The following is a 15917-nucleotide window of genomic DNA, read 5'->3' as shown; positions in this document are numbered from 1 at the left end:
TCTCTTTCTGGTCATGCAGTCTTGTGACCATTTGACTTCTCATGTAATTTCATCTACAGAAAACAAATGTGCTAATAACCCAGCTTAGAACATTCTTGTTACCATTTTTCATACAGTTAAACTGGCATTCTGTTTTGGGAAATTAGTATAAGTGTCGCTTTGAATCTTTTTAAAAAGTATTGTGATAAAATTGTTTTTTTTTTGTGTGCTTGAAATACTGAGGCTGTAATTTTAGATGCATTGGACGTCTCCCTTGGAAGATAATCTACTCAGTTTGTTTTTGTTTTTGTTTTTTGTTTTTTGTTTTTTTTTCCTATTAAAAGCCAGCAAGATGGCTCAGTGGGTAAAGATGCCTATCATGAAGGTTGTCCTCCTCTGATCTCTGTACATGCGCTTGGCATCTGTATGACCCTTCCTCCAATTCATACGTGTAATTTAAAAATTCACACTATTCCATACTACAGGGTATATGTATGTCTAGTGGCCTTTTATTTTTGTTACAATTTATATGTAGCATACAGGTTGTTTTGTAGCTGATGTTTCCTTTAGTTCACCTGACATGAATGATACTGAAAGAAAGTAAAACTAGACAAATAAGACATTTCTCTATCTATTTATTTATTTTGAGATAGGGCTGCTCTCATTATGGTGCTCTGGCTGTCCTGGAACTCACTCTGTAGACCAGGCTGGCCTCAAACTCACAGATATCCACCTGCCTCTGCCTCCCTAGTGCTGGGATTAAAGGTGTGTGCCACCACACCCAGCTACAAATAAGACTGTTAATGGTTAAATATACACACATATATACATTTTCCTTCTCTTCCCTTCTTCTCCCCACCTCCTTTTTTGTGATACTAGGAGCAGAAGTTACCTTTTTGTGCGTGCTAGACAAGCATTCTACCAATGAACTACATCCCCAACTATTAATATTTTTAATTTTAGAAATTATCTATTAGTTTATAGGGTTAAATTTAGGGTATGTTTCGAAATTACACCATTTTGGACTAGGTAATGAAATACAATGGGAAGTCCCTGAGCTTTGAATCAGATGAACATATTTTGAATCCTAACTCATTCATTTTATTTTTTATTTCTAGTATATCCTTAAATAAGAAAGTAAAGAATAGAGATTTTATTTTTTTTCCCCAGAGACTGACTGGTCAGTAACTGTGTAAACTTAGGCAAGCTATTTCATAGCTTTAATATCCCGTTGATTTCATTGGGATCCAATTTCCTAAGTGCATCAAGGCCTTTTTCTGTTGATCACTAAGACCCTATAGTATAAACCCCACTAGAAGTCAAGTAATGATGTGGCCTCTTCCTGATTTAGGTCAGCAGATATAGACCAAATGTCTATAGTGATAAGAGTATAGCAAAATTTCAGTCCCCATCTAATCAAAACAGATACAAAACACAAAGAAGAGAACTCAAGGTTTTCTTAAAGTCCTATACACATTGTTTTCAGTTTTGCTCAATACCATTTAACTATCCAGTATATCCAGTAGTTTGTTTTAGATCCAGTATCCTGACTGGCTTCCTGAAATAACTGGAACTGGAAATGCAGCCACAGGACATGGGTATGCAGGGCTTGGGTAGGGGTGGGGGTGGGTGGGGCTTTTGCACTGGTTTGCCCTAGTTCTCTGCCTCACCTGGGTACTGACCTTCTCTTCTGCGTTCTGTACACACACCCGTCACCATTGTTCTTTCTCTTCTCAAGAATAAATGGTGTCTCCTGTTCTGCTGAATGAGACCAGCAGTTTGGTATTATTTCTCTGCACTTGTTTATTAGCACTTTGCTGAGACTTGCCTGTGTTTTTTAAGGCACACTTGAAGTAGTTTGCATATAAATGGAGTATTCAATATATCCTTCAACTTTAGACAAAGCAAGTTTCCTCTAAAATTTTATGTATAAAAGGATTGCAGGAAGGATAATTTTAAAAATATTTCTAACGTGAGTGTCACAGTTTTCTTTGCAACTTGAAATTTTCATCAACATCTTGCAATCCTAGCAAATGGCTGTTTGCAATGCAAAGGAACACCTGGGGTGTGTTTAACTAAGTGATTTAAATTTGTAAATGTTAGGGTTTAGAACAAAGCTTTGCCAGTGTCAGTGGCTCAGATTAAAGGCATTATCACAGGTGACCTAAAATGATGTCCTTAATGATATTTCACATCCAGTGAAGAACATTATGTTGCTTCATGAGGTTTTCAATCTTCGGAAATCTAAGTTAGTTACAGAAAACCATCCCTCAGAATTGTGATGATCGAGCTAAGTTAAGGAAATCATATCACCTCAGAATTTAGAGAAAGGTCAGAAGTTTAATATCATCTCTTTGGAATTTATAGCCAGAGCTTCTGGTGTGACACATTTTTTTTATATAACTATCTTGTTTCTTTTATATATTATTTTCTCGGGTTTTTGTTTTGTTTCAGGATTTTTAAGGTTTACTTGTTTGATATGTATGAATGTTTTGTCTGCACATATGTAAGTGTGTCATATGTGACTTGTGCCTATGGAGGTCAGAAAGAGGGTATTGGATCCCTTAGATATGGATTTATAGACAGTGTGTACCACCATGTGGGTGCTCGTACTGACCCTGGGTTCTCTGAAAGAGCAACAGACGCCAGCTCCCTCCGTTTATTTTGTAGATTTTTCTACTTTAACAGATTTTGAGTACCTATAAAATGCCTAATACTACCATTTAAAATTCTGTGTTAGTGCAACTAGCTGAATATTTGCTTCTGTGTTATCAAAAGTGTAAAACAAACCACGATTGAAAAGGCCAGACTCTGGCCAGCAGTTTATTAAGACAAAGTAACTTAGCTTGGTAAAGATGGATGGGACAATGGAGCTCTTGAAGTTGAGGTTTCTAGTTTTTTTTAGAGTTTGGAAGCCTGAGTACAAGGAATATGATGGCGATGCATTAACAGCAGAAGTTAGAGGTATTTGAACTTGTCACTGTGTGCGTGTTGGAGTGGAGGACAAAGGTCATGGTCAGCTGTCTTCCTCGGTGGTTCTCCACCTTACTTTTTGAGACAAGTCTCTCTTGCTAGCCATAGCTGGGTTGGCTAGTCTGGCTGCCTGGGAGGGCCCAGGGAGGGTCTGTCTCTGCTGCCCTAGCTCTGGGATTACTTCCTGGCTTGCCGCCACACAGTTTTCAGTTTTAACATGAGTCCTGGGGTCCACACTCAGGGCTTACACAGTTTACTCCCTAAGCTCTTCATCACCCATTTTCATGTTTTTAATATTGCTTTTAGTATTTTATATTTAAATATAAAATATATTTTAGAAATTTAACAATTACTGGTTGTGTAAGTAAATCCATTCTTTTAAGATCATAGAAATATGGCACCAAAGAACAATTTAATCTCTATATATTATAAACAAGTAAATTCCTTGAGCATATATAGTTTAACAGCATAAGTAAGCCTGTACCCGCCCTGTTGAAATTGTTTCCTTTTTTTCTGTGTCTGTGTGTGTGTTATACATTTTTCTGTGTATATGTGCACATGTGTGTAGAGCCCAGAGGTCGATATTAAGGTGTCTTTCTCAGCTGTTGTCTATCATAGTTTATAATTAGTTTTTTGAAGATTTAAAATTCTTTAAAAATTTTTCTGTGTATGGATGTTTTGCCTGCATGTATTTCTGGGCACAGCATGTGTACCTGATGCTTATAGAGGCCAGAAGAGGGCATCAACTCTCTTGGGACGTGGGTGAGAGACAGTTGAGAAGTGCCGTGTGAGTTCTGGGAATGGAGCCTGGTTCTTCTTCACCACTCAGCTGCCTCTCCAGTGTCCATTGTGTGATTGCTTTGTCTGAGACAGTCCTCCACTGAACCCAGAGCTCACTGAGCTAGAGCGGCTGGGAGCCAGCACCAGGGACCCGCCTGCTCTGTCTCCCGGGCACTGGGATTGAGGTGCCCCGTGCCGTGCCCAGCTTTTCCCGTGGGTCCTTGCATCTGAACACAGGTCCTCATGCTTGTGCTGCAGGCACCTTGCTGACTGATCCAGCTTCCCAGCCTAAAGAAAGTCTTCTTCATTTTAGTAAGTCTCAGGGTGAGATTAATGTGAACGGTTTTTATTTCTTAGTTTTTCTTGAGGTTACCATGAAATTAACCAATATTCTATGGACTTACCTTGAATTTGTCACCTCATTAAAAGCAGCTACAGTGTAGTTTAGTGAACTTCTGTGTCGTTCTCAACCTTTTGCAATTAGTGTACAATAGCAACTTATAACTATATCACTGTAATTATATTTTAATGTTATATCTTCTCAGCATTTTAATGCATTTATAAGTTGTCCTTGAACTAATGGCATAGTAAGAGAATTTAGGTATTAAAACCCCAGCAGAAGGTTGCTATTTTATATTTATATGTCATTTAGTGGTGCACAAATTGATTTGAAAGGGTCTGTTCATTGTGGATAGCAATGTAAATAGTAAAGTACTTGTTTTGTTGTTTCCTTGAGATGTGTATGTTCCGTGAAGCCATTCCTTGCAATGTTTTCATTGCCTTTTGTAGACAAAACCTCCTGTAATAAGAAACTTGTGTCTGTGGTTGTTCCTTTTGGCTCTTGGACCGTTCCTGATATGTGTCTTAATTGCCACCTTCATTTGCTATTGGGTTTTACTGGGCTCCACATAACTTAATCCTTTTCTACCATCCACATCCTATGTTTAGCTTGTGTATGTTTGTAGTCTTCTACTCTGATTCTATAATTTTACACTTAAGTATAAATCAAATTACAGGTTTATCTCATCTTTATATCTCTTGGTTAAAGCTTAATGCCTTTGTTAATAATTTAGAAGTGTGTGTAAAATGTTAATAGTGTGGATGATTGGAAAGACAAAACGTTTGTATTTACTGCTGTATTCCTGACTCCTGGAATTGTACCTGACACATAGTAAGTAGTCAGTGAATATTGTTGGATGAAGGTATACTACTTATGAACTAGAATTATTTGCTAGGAATATTTAGACTAAAAATGATTTGTGACAGATTAATTATAGGGAGTATTGAAAATTGTTCACATTCACCTGGGGCTTTAGAAGAAGCATATTCTGTAATAAAGGATTTGTATGATTTGTACCTATACCTCTTCCTTCTACCTCACATGTGTATACACATGCCAACACATTTAGTCTCCAAGTTCAGTTGGTCCTTTTTTGGCCTCTTTTATTAATTTTTTTTTGCTGTGAGTTGATTTCTTTGCTTTTATTTCTTAACCCAGCTCATTTTAAATTAGAGTCAACTTTCTAAAACAAAGGTAATTATTTTATCTTAAAAAGCTAGGCAACTATCTTCAGTGGTGTGCTGTACAGTTTTATGACAATTTGATATGAGCTAAAGTCATCTGAGAGGAGGGAACCTCAGTTAAGAAAATGCCCGCATAAGATCAGTTGTAGGGCATTTTCTTAGTGACCAAAGGGGGAGGGCCCAGCTCACTGTGGGTGGTGCTATCCCTAGGCTGGTGGTCCTGGGTTCTATACAAAAGCAGGCTGAGCCAGCCAGTAAGCAGTTCTCCTCCATGGCTGCCACATCAACTTCTGTCTCCAGGTTCCTGCCTTGTTTGAGTTTCTGTGCTGACTTTGTCGATGATGGACTGTCATGTAGAAGTATAAGCCAAATAAAACCCTTTCCTCCTCGGCCATGGGGTTTCATCATAGAAATGGTAACTCCAACTAAGACAATAATAACTCTTATTCCCTGCCATCCCTCCTTAGAGTTTATGCCTCCCTATGCTCTATTGTAAGGGATAGCTCTTTGTTTAAAGAGCAGATTGTGTGATGTTATTTCTGATGAACATTTTATATGCTATTCCTACTACCTAAAATGCCTTTTTTTTGCCACCTTTTTGTTCTGTTTTTGAAATTAGATCCAGCCAAGTAGCCTCGGGGTCTGAACTTACAGAGATCTGCCTACCTCTGCCTCCTGAGTAGTGATTATGATTAACGGCATGTACCACCATGCCCAGCTGTTTCTTCCTTTTTAAAAGGAAGGTTTCAACACTTTTTCCCCTGAAATGTTCTGAATTGTCAGTGGATGTTATTTATATGCAGTTAAGATTTTTAAGGAAAGATTCAGGCCTGGTGACTCCACCCTAGTATTTGTAAATGCATGCCTTAGTTCCATTAGGAAAAGATCACTTTTGTTTGGTATCTCTCTGCTGTTCTGAGCCTTGGGATACTTTCTCGGAAGGTACTTACACCCTGTACTACCAGATTATTTACTTACTTCCACCTATGCTCTTAGTATGTACTGAATGATAAGAAAATGACCCAATAATAATTTCAATTTCTGATGACCAACAGGTGAAAGAGCTCAAACATTCAAACAAACTAGAAATAACTGACATCAAACTGGAGGCAGCAAGAGCTAAGAGTGAGCTAGAAAGAGAAAGGAATAAGATTCAAAGTGAACTGGATGGTAATATATTTTCCCATGCTTTTCTCCATTCTTTTCAGGTCTAAATTCAAATTATTAAAACAAACAAAGCAACCTGAGTTCTTTTCTAGATTCTCAGTCTTAATAGAATTTTCATATTACAGTTCATAGGGACTATTTTTATTATGTTGAATGGTTTGTTTATTCTGTGATCTTTTTTAAATGACCTATCTTACATTTATATAATAGTTTTTGATTACTGTGTGAATTTAAAGTATTGAAAATGTGAGTTTGTTCTTTATGTGATTATAATTTTAAATGCTTGTAGATCAGCTGCTTATTAGGCTAAAGGATATAAGGAGGTAAGTTCCAATCATAATTTTTTGTTTTGTTTTCAAGACAGGGTTTCTCAGTGTAGTTTTGGTTCTGGATCTCACTCTGTAGACCAAGCTGGCCTCGAACTCACAGAGATCCGCCTGCCTCTGCCTCCCGAGTGCTGGGATTAAAGGCGTGCGCCGCCACTACCGCCCGGCACCAACATAAGTTTTTGTTTGTTTGTTTTTGCTATAAATCCTAGGCTAGTTATTGAGTCCTCGTTCAGTATGTGCTTATTTTTGAGCTCCAGTTTAGTCTTAAACGTATCCTCAAGACTTCTCAGAGGTTTCGGTTCTTTTTTAATACTTCAACAACCTTCCCTCGGGTTATAACTGTGCTTGAGGTTACCTCCGTCATTTCTGGTAGAGTTTATTTTTATTAATAATTGTTTTGACTATTTCCATATATTTTCAGAGTTGAGAGTAAATTTTTTTAGTGTTAGAGTTTAGGATATATTGCTGTATTATGTTTTTAAAGGTTAAATATAAATTTGCTGTGGTTATTCATCTCTCAAACATTTATCACAAGATTTGAGATTTTTTTTCAGTAAATTTGAAAGTTTCCTTATTGCTCATATTATTGTTAGAAATATAGCATATTTGCTAGAATCCTAGGTTTCTTTTTGAAGGGTTCAGTTTCCTTTGTTTTTTGGGGTTTTTTGTTTGTTTGTTTGTTTGCTTTAATTTACTGTTACCAGCTTATTTATGACACTATCCTGGGGCTCCAGAACTGTAAGAAGTCAAGTAAATGAGCCTCTTTGGGTATTCGTCTGAGCTGATCTCTACCTCCCAAGGTTCAAAAGCATAAATGTCTGTCTTGAAAGATTTGTGTACATATGTGCGTAAAAGTGACAACAAAAATGATCTCCACCTTGTTTCACTGTTAGTTCGCAAAAGCTCTGATGAGCTGACACTCTGTGAGGACCTTGAAGAATATCTGTCCCAGAGACCTCTCAGATTCTTTTGTTTTACTGGGTTTCAAATGCCCGTTAATTGTAAACTTCATGTCAATATTGAATATAGTTTCTTTTTCTTCTAAAAATATACTAGGATTGCAGGCAGACAATGAAATTCTCAAGTCCACTGTCGAACACCACAAAGTACTCTTGGTGGAAAAAGATCGTGAATTAATTCGTAAAGTACAAGCTGCCAAGGAAGAAGGTTATCAGAAACTTGTGGTGTTACAGGATGAAAAGTAAGTCCTTACTACCTTGGTTGGTTTCCGTTGCTTGGTGAACACGAATACTCGGATCATCTTTATTGTAGTTCTCCTAACATAATTATCATCTGTTGTTTTAGGCTGGAACTTGAGAACAGATTATCAGACTTAGAGCGAATGAAAGTGGAACACGATGTCTGGAGGCAGTCGGAAAAGGATCAGTGTGAAGAGAAACTGCGGGCCTCACAGATGGCGGAGGAGGCAGCCCGGAGGGAGCTTCAGAGCATTAGGTTAATTTGTATTTTAAGATAGTTTGGGGGTGCAGCGCCATAGTGGTGTACAAGTAGCACAGAAAACTCCTCTACCTTTTACCCCAAGTTCCATATAGTAACAGATTTCCTAACCGTAGTAGAGTAATCAAGCCCAAGTTAGGATAAATCAGTAAATAGACAATAAATAAGACCTATTCCCTTTATTTAGATTTTACCATTTCACTTGTTTCTTATCTTTAGTTCACTATAAAATTATTTTTCCGCTCTTAATAGTTAATCTTAGGCTCCCTTCACCATATTTTGAGACTATGTAAATATTCTCACTAAACATTCTACTAGTTTTAGCATCCATCTACCGTTCTTGCCTTTCAGTTGTTACTTGTGTTTTCCAGTTGTGATTTTCTTATGTATTTTTGACATTTCTACATCTGTTATTTGGAATTCTGAAAAGAAGGGCCTTCCTTTTTGTCAGTGGCATTTTAATCACTGAAGACTAGTAGATTCTTATTTTCTTCTTGAGTTGCACTATCTCAGATTTGACTATTGGAAGCTCATGCCACTTCCTGAGGATTTCCCCACTTTGTAGCATCGTAGGAATCATGCCATCAGGAGTGTAGTTTTCATCCTGCCTCGCTATGCTCGTTGATACTTTGCAACGGTAACTTCGATAGTTATGAATCATCTGTGTTTTCTGATGGCCTTAGGCGACCCCTGTGAAAGGGGTTGAGATCTATAGGCGGAGAACCTCTGTGCTAGCCTTTGCTCTGGCTGCCCCTGGCCCAGGTCTTAACTAGAGTTTCTCTAGTTTATTGGAGAGAGGTGTGGTAAACAAGTGTCAGTCCGGGATTGTTGGTTAGTGCTAGGAGTGCCCTGCACTGAGCTCCTTTCAGTGACTTGCCTACTTTTTCCATGGTGAAAGAGAATATTGGAACCTCTGCTGTTTTGGAACAGTGTCTCCCTTTGATTCTGTGAGGTTTTGCACATGTGGGTGGCCACAGTTTGACACTGGGCATTTTCTTCTGTCGTTGTCCACCATATCTTTTAAGATGAGGGTCTCAGTGAACTTGGAGCTTGGCGTTGAAGCCAGCCAGTCTGCCACTGAGCTCCACGACCCTCCTGTCTTTGCCTCCTAGTACTGGGATTGCCGGAGTGTGCTGCCATGCTTTTTGTGCAGGTCTGGAGGATCTAAACTCAGGTCCTTGTGCTTGTACCAGAAGTACTTACCTACGCACCCTTCTCCTTAGCCCAGCTTTCTGTATTTTGGTGGTCTAGTACGTATCCAGCTGTTTGTCATTGTTATATATTCTTGGTGTGTTGACCTTTTCATTTTACAGTGTCCATTTTTATTGTAACTTTATAAAGTTTAGTCTGTTTTGTTTAGGGTTAGTATCTTTGCCATGGCTCGCTCTGGTTAATGTCCACATGGGGTGTATTTTCCATCTTTTTTTTACAGTTTATTTGTACTTTGGATTTATAGTGAATGCTTTGTAGGCATCATTTAGTTGAATCTTACTATTTGCCCATTCTATCACTGGCTGTCTTTTGATTGGCACATTTTATGTATTTACATTTATAAAGTAATTACTACTTTTCTGTCTTTAAATTTTATTTCCCCCTTGTTCCCTTCAATACTTTACTCTTTGTATTTAATTTTTTGCTTTTTTGATTTCTTTTATTCTGCTCTTTTGGTAGGAAGAATGTTTAAATTCTTTTCTTTTGATTGTATATTTTATAGCTATGGCTATCAAGGGGTTTACATTTATATCTTTATGCTTCTAATACTTTTATTTGAATTTATATCAGCTTAATTGCAAAGATATACACATTTTATTTCTATCTGTACCACTTTCTGTTATTCATGTTATAAAATTACATATCTGTGTACCATATGCCCCTAAACATAATTTTTTTCCCCAGTGAATCAATTTCTTAAATTAACTAGAACAAATTGTGGAGTTGTAAGCTAAAGTTACAATAATACTAAATTTTTTAAACTAATTTTAAAATATCTTAATCTCTTAAGCCGTTAGTAAGCAAGTTACAACAATAGTTTTTATAATTTCACATGGGTCTACTATTACTGTCGTTATTCTTTTTCGTGTAGATTTGAGTTATTATTTAATAGCCTTTCCTTTTACCAAGTGGGCCATCCTTGAACATTTCTATTGCATAGGTCTTAGGACTACCAACTTCCTCACTGTTATGTAGATTTTTGTTTGTTTTGTTTTTGTTTTTGTTTTTTGAGACAAGGTTTTTCTGTGTAGCTTTGGAACCTTTCCTAGAACTCACTCTGTAGCCCAGGCTGGCCTCGAACTCACAGATATCCGCCCGCCTCTGCCTCCCGAGTGCTGGGATTAAAGGTGTGCACCACAATTGCCCGGCTGTGGAATTTTCTTTCACTCTAAAAAAATTTTTTAGATGAACTTTATTATAAAATGTTTTAAATAAACATCTGGAAGAATTGTTTTTTGCTGGATACAGGATTTTTAGTTGAAATTTCTTTTTAAAAAGTGTATTAAATATATCCATCCACTGCTTTCTGGCCTCTTAAGGTTTTAAGTTTTTGTTTTTTAAGGTTTGTTTTTATTTTATGTTTTTGTCTGCATACACGTCTGTGCATGTGTGCCTTGGGCATGTGAAGGTCAAAAGAAGGCTTTGGATCCCCTGGAGCTGGAGTTACCGGTAGTTGTGAGCTGTCGTGTGGGTGCTCAAATTGAAACTGGGTCCTCTGGAAGAGCAGCCTATGTTATTAATCGCTGAGCCCTCTCCCCAGCCCTGCATCTACTTTTTTAAAAGATAAAATCTTTCTGTGTATCCCTTGAACTCATGACCCTCTTGCCTCAGCCTCCTGAGTTCTAGGACTATAGGCGTACCTCAGAAACCCTAGCTCTCTCTACATCTGCTTTTGAATGTCCTGATCTTTAATACCTGTCTCCCAAAAGTCGAACAAAAGTCAAATGAAGACAAATAAGAGGGTAGGCACTGGTTCTGAGAGTTCCCTAGAAGTGATCTCAGCCAAAAAGGGAACAGTAACTACCTATTTCTTTGCACTGTTTGTATCAGAAGCAATAGTCAGTAATCAAGGTACAGGTTTTCCATATTTGGGGGACAGATAGCATTTACCCACTCTGGTTTGTGGACTGTATGCACAGTCCTACCTGGTGGCATACAAAACTACCTGAGACCTTGGCTGCTTCTGTTGGAAGAGGTGCAGTACAATTAAATTAACTGTTATTTACAGTTGAAACCCTCCTCTGAAAGTTGCGGGTCTTCAGAAGGTTCTAGATTTTCAAATAATTAGACTGATTTTATTAATGTATTTGCTGTCCACATAAAGAGACATATTCATTAATTTAGCTTAGGCAGTGTTTCTCAAGCCTATCACAACCCCTTTGACAAACCTCTAGCTCCAAAAAAAATTTGCATTACAATTCATAACATTAGCGAAATTACAGTTATGAAGTAGCAATGAAATAATCTTATGGTTGTGGGTCACCACACCATGAGAAGCTGTATTAAAGGTCTCAGCATAAGGAAGGTTGAGAAGCACTGCCTTGGAACAGACTTTTTACAGCATGTGGCACGTTCACCTTGACTGACTCAGCTGTCTCGGTGGCCCTTGAGTTCTTTGTTTTCCTTCTCTGAAGGAGTTAAAAAAATTTTTCTAACTTTTAATCCTTGTTATGAATATATTTACCTTTTGTTTTGGTCTCTAGCTGTTAATGTTTCTAAGGACAATAAATTTTTATAGGTTAATTTATATTCTGTCTGCATACTGATTTGTTTGAGTTAATTTTACTTTTAATTACCTTATTTAGAAGTAGACATAATTTTATTTCTTTACCAAGTCTTCGGTTCTGAACTGGTTACCTAATTGCACTGGCAGGTGCCCAGTTCAGCACTGAGTAGGAGTGTAGAGGGTAGGCCTCCTTGGTGCTCATTGTCTGCTCTGTGTCTTCATTGATTAAGAAATTAGCTTTAGGAGCTAGAGAGACGGCATGGCAGTCAAGAGCACATGTAGCTCTTGCAGAGGACCTGGGTCCAGTTCCATAACCATAACTATTGGTAAAACTCCAGTTCAGGGCATCCATGCCCTCTCCTGACTTCTTTGGGTACAGGTGTGCACATGGTGCTTGTACATATTCAAGCAAAATTCACACACATAAAATAGATTAAAATTAAATAAATATAAAAACCCTGCTTTTTAAGATTTTTGATTGGAATTATATTGACTTTATAGGTTAATTTAAGAATATTAATCCTTCCAATACATGAATATCTCACATCACTCCTTGTAAAGTAATTTTTCTACTACTGTCCCTGTACTTTTATACTTCACTGTCTCACTCATCTTTTACAAAGTTTTATGCCTAGGTCTTTAATACTTTTACAAGTGGTGCTGTTTTCCATGTTGTGATTACTCACTGGTGTGGCAGAAATAGTTGACGTAACTGACCTTGAATCCTATGCCTACTCAAATTTTTGAGTAGGAAAGAATATCCTTCCTCTTCTTGCTTCTCTTTTGTTATTTTATTGTTGATTTTCAGTTTCATTGCATTGTGATTAGAGAATATTTCTACTTTATGCAGCACATTAATATTTCATTTGTTATCTAACTATGTCAAGGGCAGTACTAGGGTAAGGCAAGAGAAACACCCCCAGGGTGTGAACTTTAAAGAGAAAAAGATTGTTTATTTTATCTCTGTGAGTGTCGGCCTACAGGTATGTATACCATGTATGTGCCCAGTGCCCTCAGAGCTCAGAAGAGCGTGTTATATACCATGGAACTGGAGTTAGAGGTGGTTGTGAACCTCCGTGTGGGTGCTGGGAATTGAATGTGGGTCCTCTGCAAGAGCCACAAATGCTCTCGACCACTTGGCAATCTTTGCAGCCGTAGCAGTTACCTTTATTGGCTGACTCTGACATTGGTGTCAGCCTCAGTGACTGTCTCAGTTTGCATAGAGTGGTCACCTCCTTTGCCTCATGTCTCTAGTGGATGATCCGTTTTTGTGGGTCTGATAAGCTGAAGTTAAGTGAGTGCAGTTGCTCTTCAACCCATGAGGGTTACAGTGTAATCAGCCCCACCTAAGTTGAAAATGTATTTACCACTACTGCCTGACTTCATCATACCATCCCAGTGTCCTGTAAAATGGCAGTTGTTTGCCTTAGTCAACACATGGCTGGCCAGTGCTGGCTGCCGCTGGCTGGTTTTACGCGAGCATACTATACTGTATATTGCTAGCCTGGTGAAAGATCAAAATTTGACATTTGAGGTGCAGTTTCTGCTGAATACATACAACCTTCACATTGTAAAGTTGAACCATTACAAGTCAGGTAACATTTGATACATTTATGTGTTTGTGTGCTGTGTGTACACACACACACACACACACAGCCATTAAGATTTGCCTTAGGAAAGTTGTTTTCTATGTATTTCTTATTTTTGTTCATTTGATTTTTCCGTATGAAATAATTAATATTACAGTCTCGTTATTAGTGTGTTTCTGCCAATGCTTGTAGTTTTGCTTCATAAAGGTGGTTGCTATGCAGTTGGGAATATACTTGTAAGTTACGTTTTGATGATCGGTTGTGGGTCTTTTGCATTACACAGTGCCCCTTTTTGGTTACTCGCTTGTTTTTTACGTGATTCCGCATTGTCTGATGTCATTATTCTACATGTTCATACTGCTCCCATTTCTCCGACACATTTTTGTCTCCTTCCTAAATTTTCTGCATTACTTGCTTTTTGTAAAATGTGTTTTCTGTGTACACCATGTGGTCGTATAGTCTAGCATTGCTAATGAACAAAGTGTAAGTTGTGGTTTTTTTCCTCGTTTTAATGGGTGAGTTATGTGTGTCTGCAGTCTTGCAGACGGGAGCATGACGGATGAGTTGCTAGAAGTTGGTATTCCACCACTACCCCTTTCACTTAGAGTTGTTTTGAGGTTTGGTATTTTCTGTTAACACTAACGGTGTGGTTTTGTGTGGCTTTGTTACTTTCTGAATTATTCTTGCAGAAAGCATTCATAATATAGTGCTAGAGCATCTGCCCTTCAGTACCTGCAGATCTCTATATTTGCTTTCTAAATTAAAAAAAAAAAAAACCTAAATCTTAGTGACTTATAAAGATTAAAGATAAATGACTTACAATCATATGAGGTTGTAGACTATGCTTTGAGGAAAGCTTCTTAGTCCACATTACTAATGAACGAACTGCTCTTCAGGATCTCTTACCCTGTTGGTGGCCCAGTTGTCTTGCCCATCTTTTCATTTAGGTAGATATTTACTTAACTGTTCCGGACAGTTCTTGTGAGACTTTCTGTCTCTGCCCTCCCAGGGAAGTGCCCCATCTGTTATTTTATTGTGTCCTGGTCTCAGTTTGGCCTTTAGAATGTTTTCTGTTTGAATTTGAGCGTACTTCGACTGCTTAGAGCTTCTGCAGCCATAGTGAGAAAATGTTCAGCGTTCTGTCATGACTTAAAGACAGTAATCAACTTGACTCGTAGCTTTTGTTTTGTTTTGTTTGGGAGCATTTAGTAAAATACAAAACAGTTTTCATCTTTAACTTGTCTATAATATAAATCATTTCTATTTCATTAGTCACTTTTGAGAGTTTGTTTTTTATTATTCTTGAGTTTCTCCAGATTATTTATAATATGTGATTGGCCCCATAAGTTGTCCTTAAAATAAGACACCTTAACCATAGACAGTCTGACAGAAGGAGTACTTCTCAAGATTGTATAGTTTTCCATGTTTGGAATGTTACATAATTGTTAGGTCACTTATTTACTGTTTTATAAATTTAGTCATGTCAATCACCTGTTTATTTTTTACTAAAATAACTGTAATTGTAACTTCCACTTAGTAGAGTCTGTGGTAGTTCAGAGACGATCTGGGACTTAAAAAAAGAAAAGAAAAGAAAAAAAAATGGGTCCTGACAGGGAAAAAATGTAAATATTGAAAAATAGTCCATCATTTAAAAATTACACTATATGATAAGTAGCTGATCTTCTAGACATTAATGCATGCTTTAGAGTTGCTTTAAGTTATTATATACTAGTGTTTTGTTTTCACCACTAACTTGTCATAGTGCAAAGAATAGTATTTTAAGAAGTATTCATTATGGCAGAGGTGATGGTTCAGTGGGTGACGTGCTTGATGCACCATCATGAGGACTTGAGTTCGGATCCCTGGCACCCACGTAAAAAGCCAGGCACGGCAGTGCACACCGGGAATGCCAGCACTGGAGAGCAAAGGCATGTGGCTCCAGGGACTGACTGGCCGGTCAGTGTAGCCAGAAGAGCAAGTTTAGGTTCAGGGAGAGACCCTGCCTCAAAAATAAAGTGGAGAAGCATTTGAAGAAGACAGCCCAGTGTCAGTGTCTGACCTCCACACAAGTGCATGTCTGTGTGTGCTTGAATGTGCGTGTGCGGGCATGTGCGCATGTGTGCAACACCAACCCCCCCCCCCCCGCCTCATTTTGTGTTGGAGAAAGCCTCTGTACTAATTTTATTCAGCTTGTGAAGTTTGTGAAGTTACCTGTAAAATTAATTAACCATGTACAAATTATAGGAGGTTAGGTGTGAGCTAGCTTCCCTTAACAACAGTGGTCTAACACAGGCTTTTACAAGAAAACGAAGAGACCATCAGCTGACGTAGCTGTAGAAAGGACAGCAGTGGTCTAACACAGGCTATTACAAGAAAATGAAGAGACCGTCAGCTGACGTA

The 15917-nt window shown here is 38.0% G+C and overlaps 1 protein-coding gene across 2 annotated transcripts in view; it reads left to right on the top strand.

The window, feature by feature from the left end:
• Cep83 (centrosomal protein 83) overlaps positions 1-15917 on the top strand; it is a 112239-nt gene that overhangs the window by 68954 nt on the left and 27368 nt on the right. For both annotated transcript variants that reach the window (XM_059245203.1, XM_059245204.1), the window contains exons 8-10: positions 6312-6426; positions 7809-7953; positions 8058-8207. In XM_059245203.1, the coding sequence (XP_059101186.1) occupies positions 6312-6426; positions 7809-7953; positions 8058-8207 (410 nt within the window). The remainder of the gene's footprint in view (positions 1-6311; positions 6427-7808; positions 7954-8057; positions 8208-15917) is intronic.

The sequence above is a fragment of the Peromyscus eremicus genome, chromosome 18 (genome assembly GCF_949786415.1).
Source record: "Peromyscus eremicus chromosome 18, PerEre_H2_v1, whole genome shotgun sequence".
Classification (NCBI taxonomy): Eukaryota; Metazoa; Chordata; class Mammalia; order Rodentia; family Cricetidae; genus Peromyscus; species Peromyscus eremicus.
This window is presented reverse-complemented; position numbering and strand designations above follow the sequence as displayed.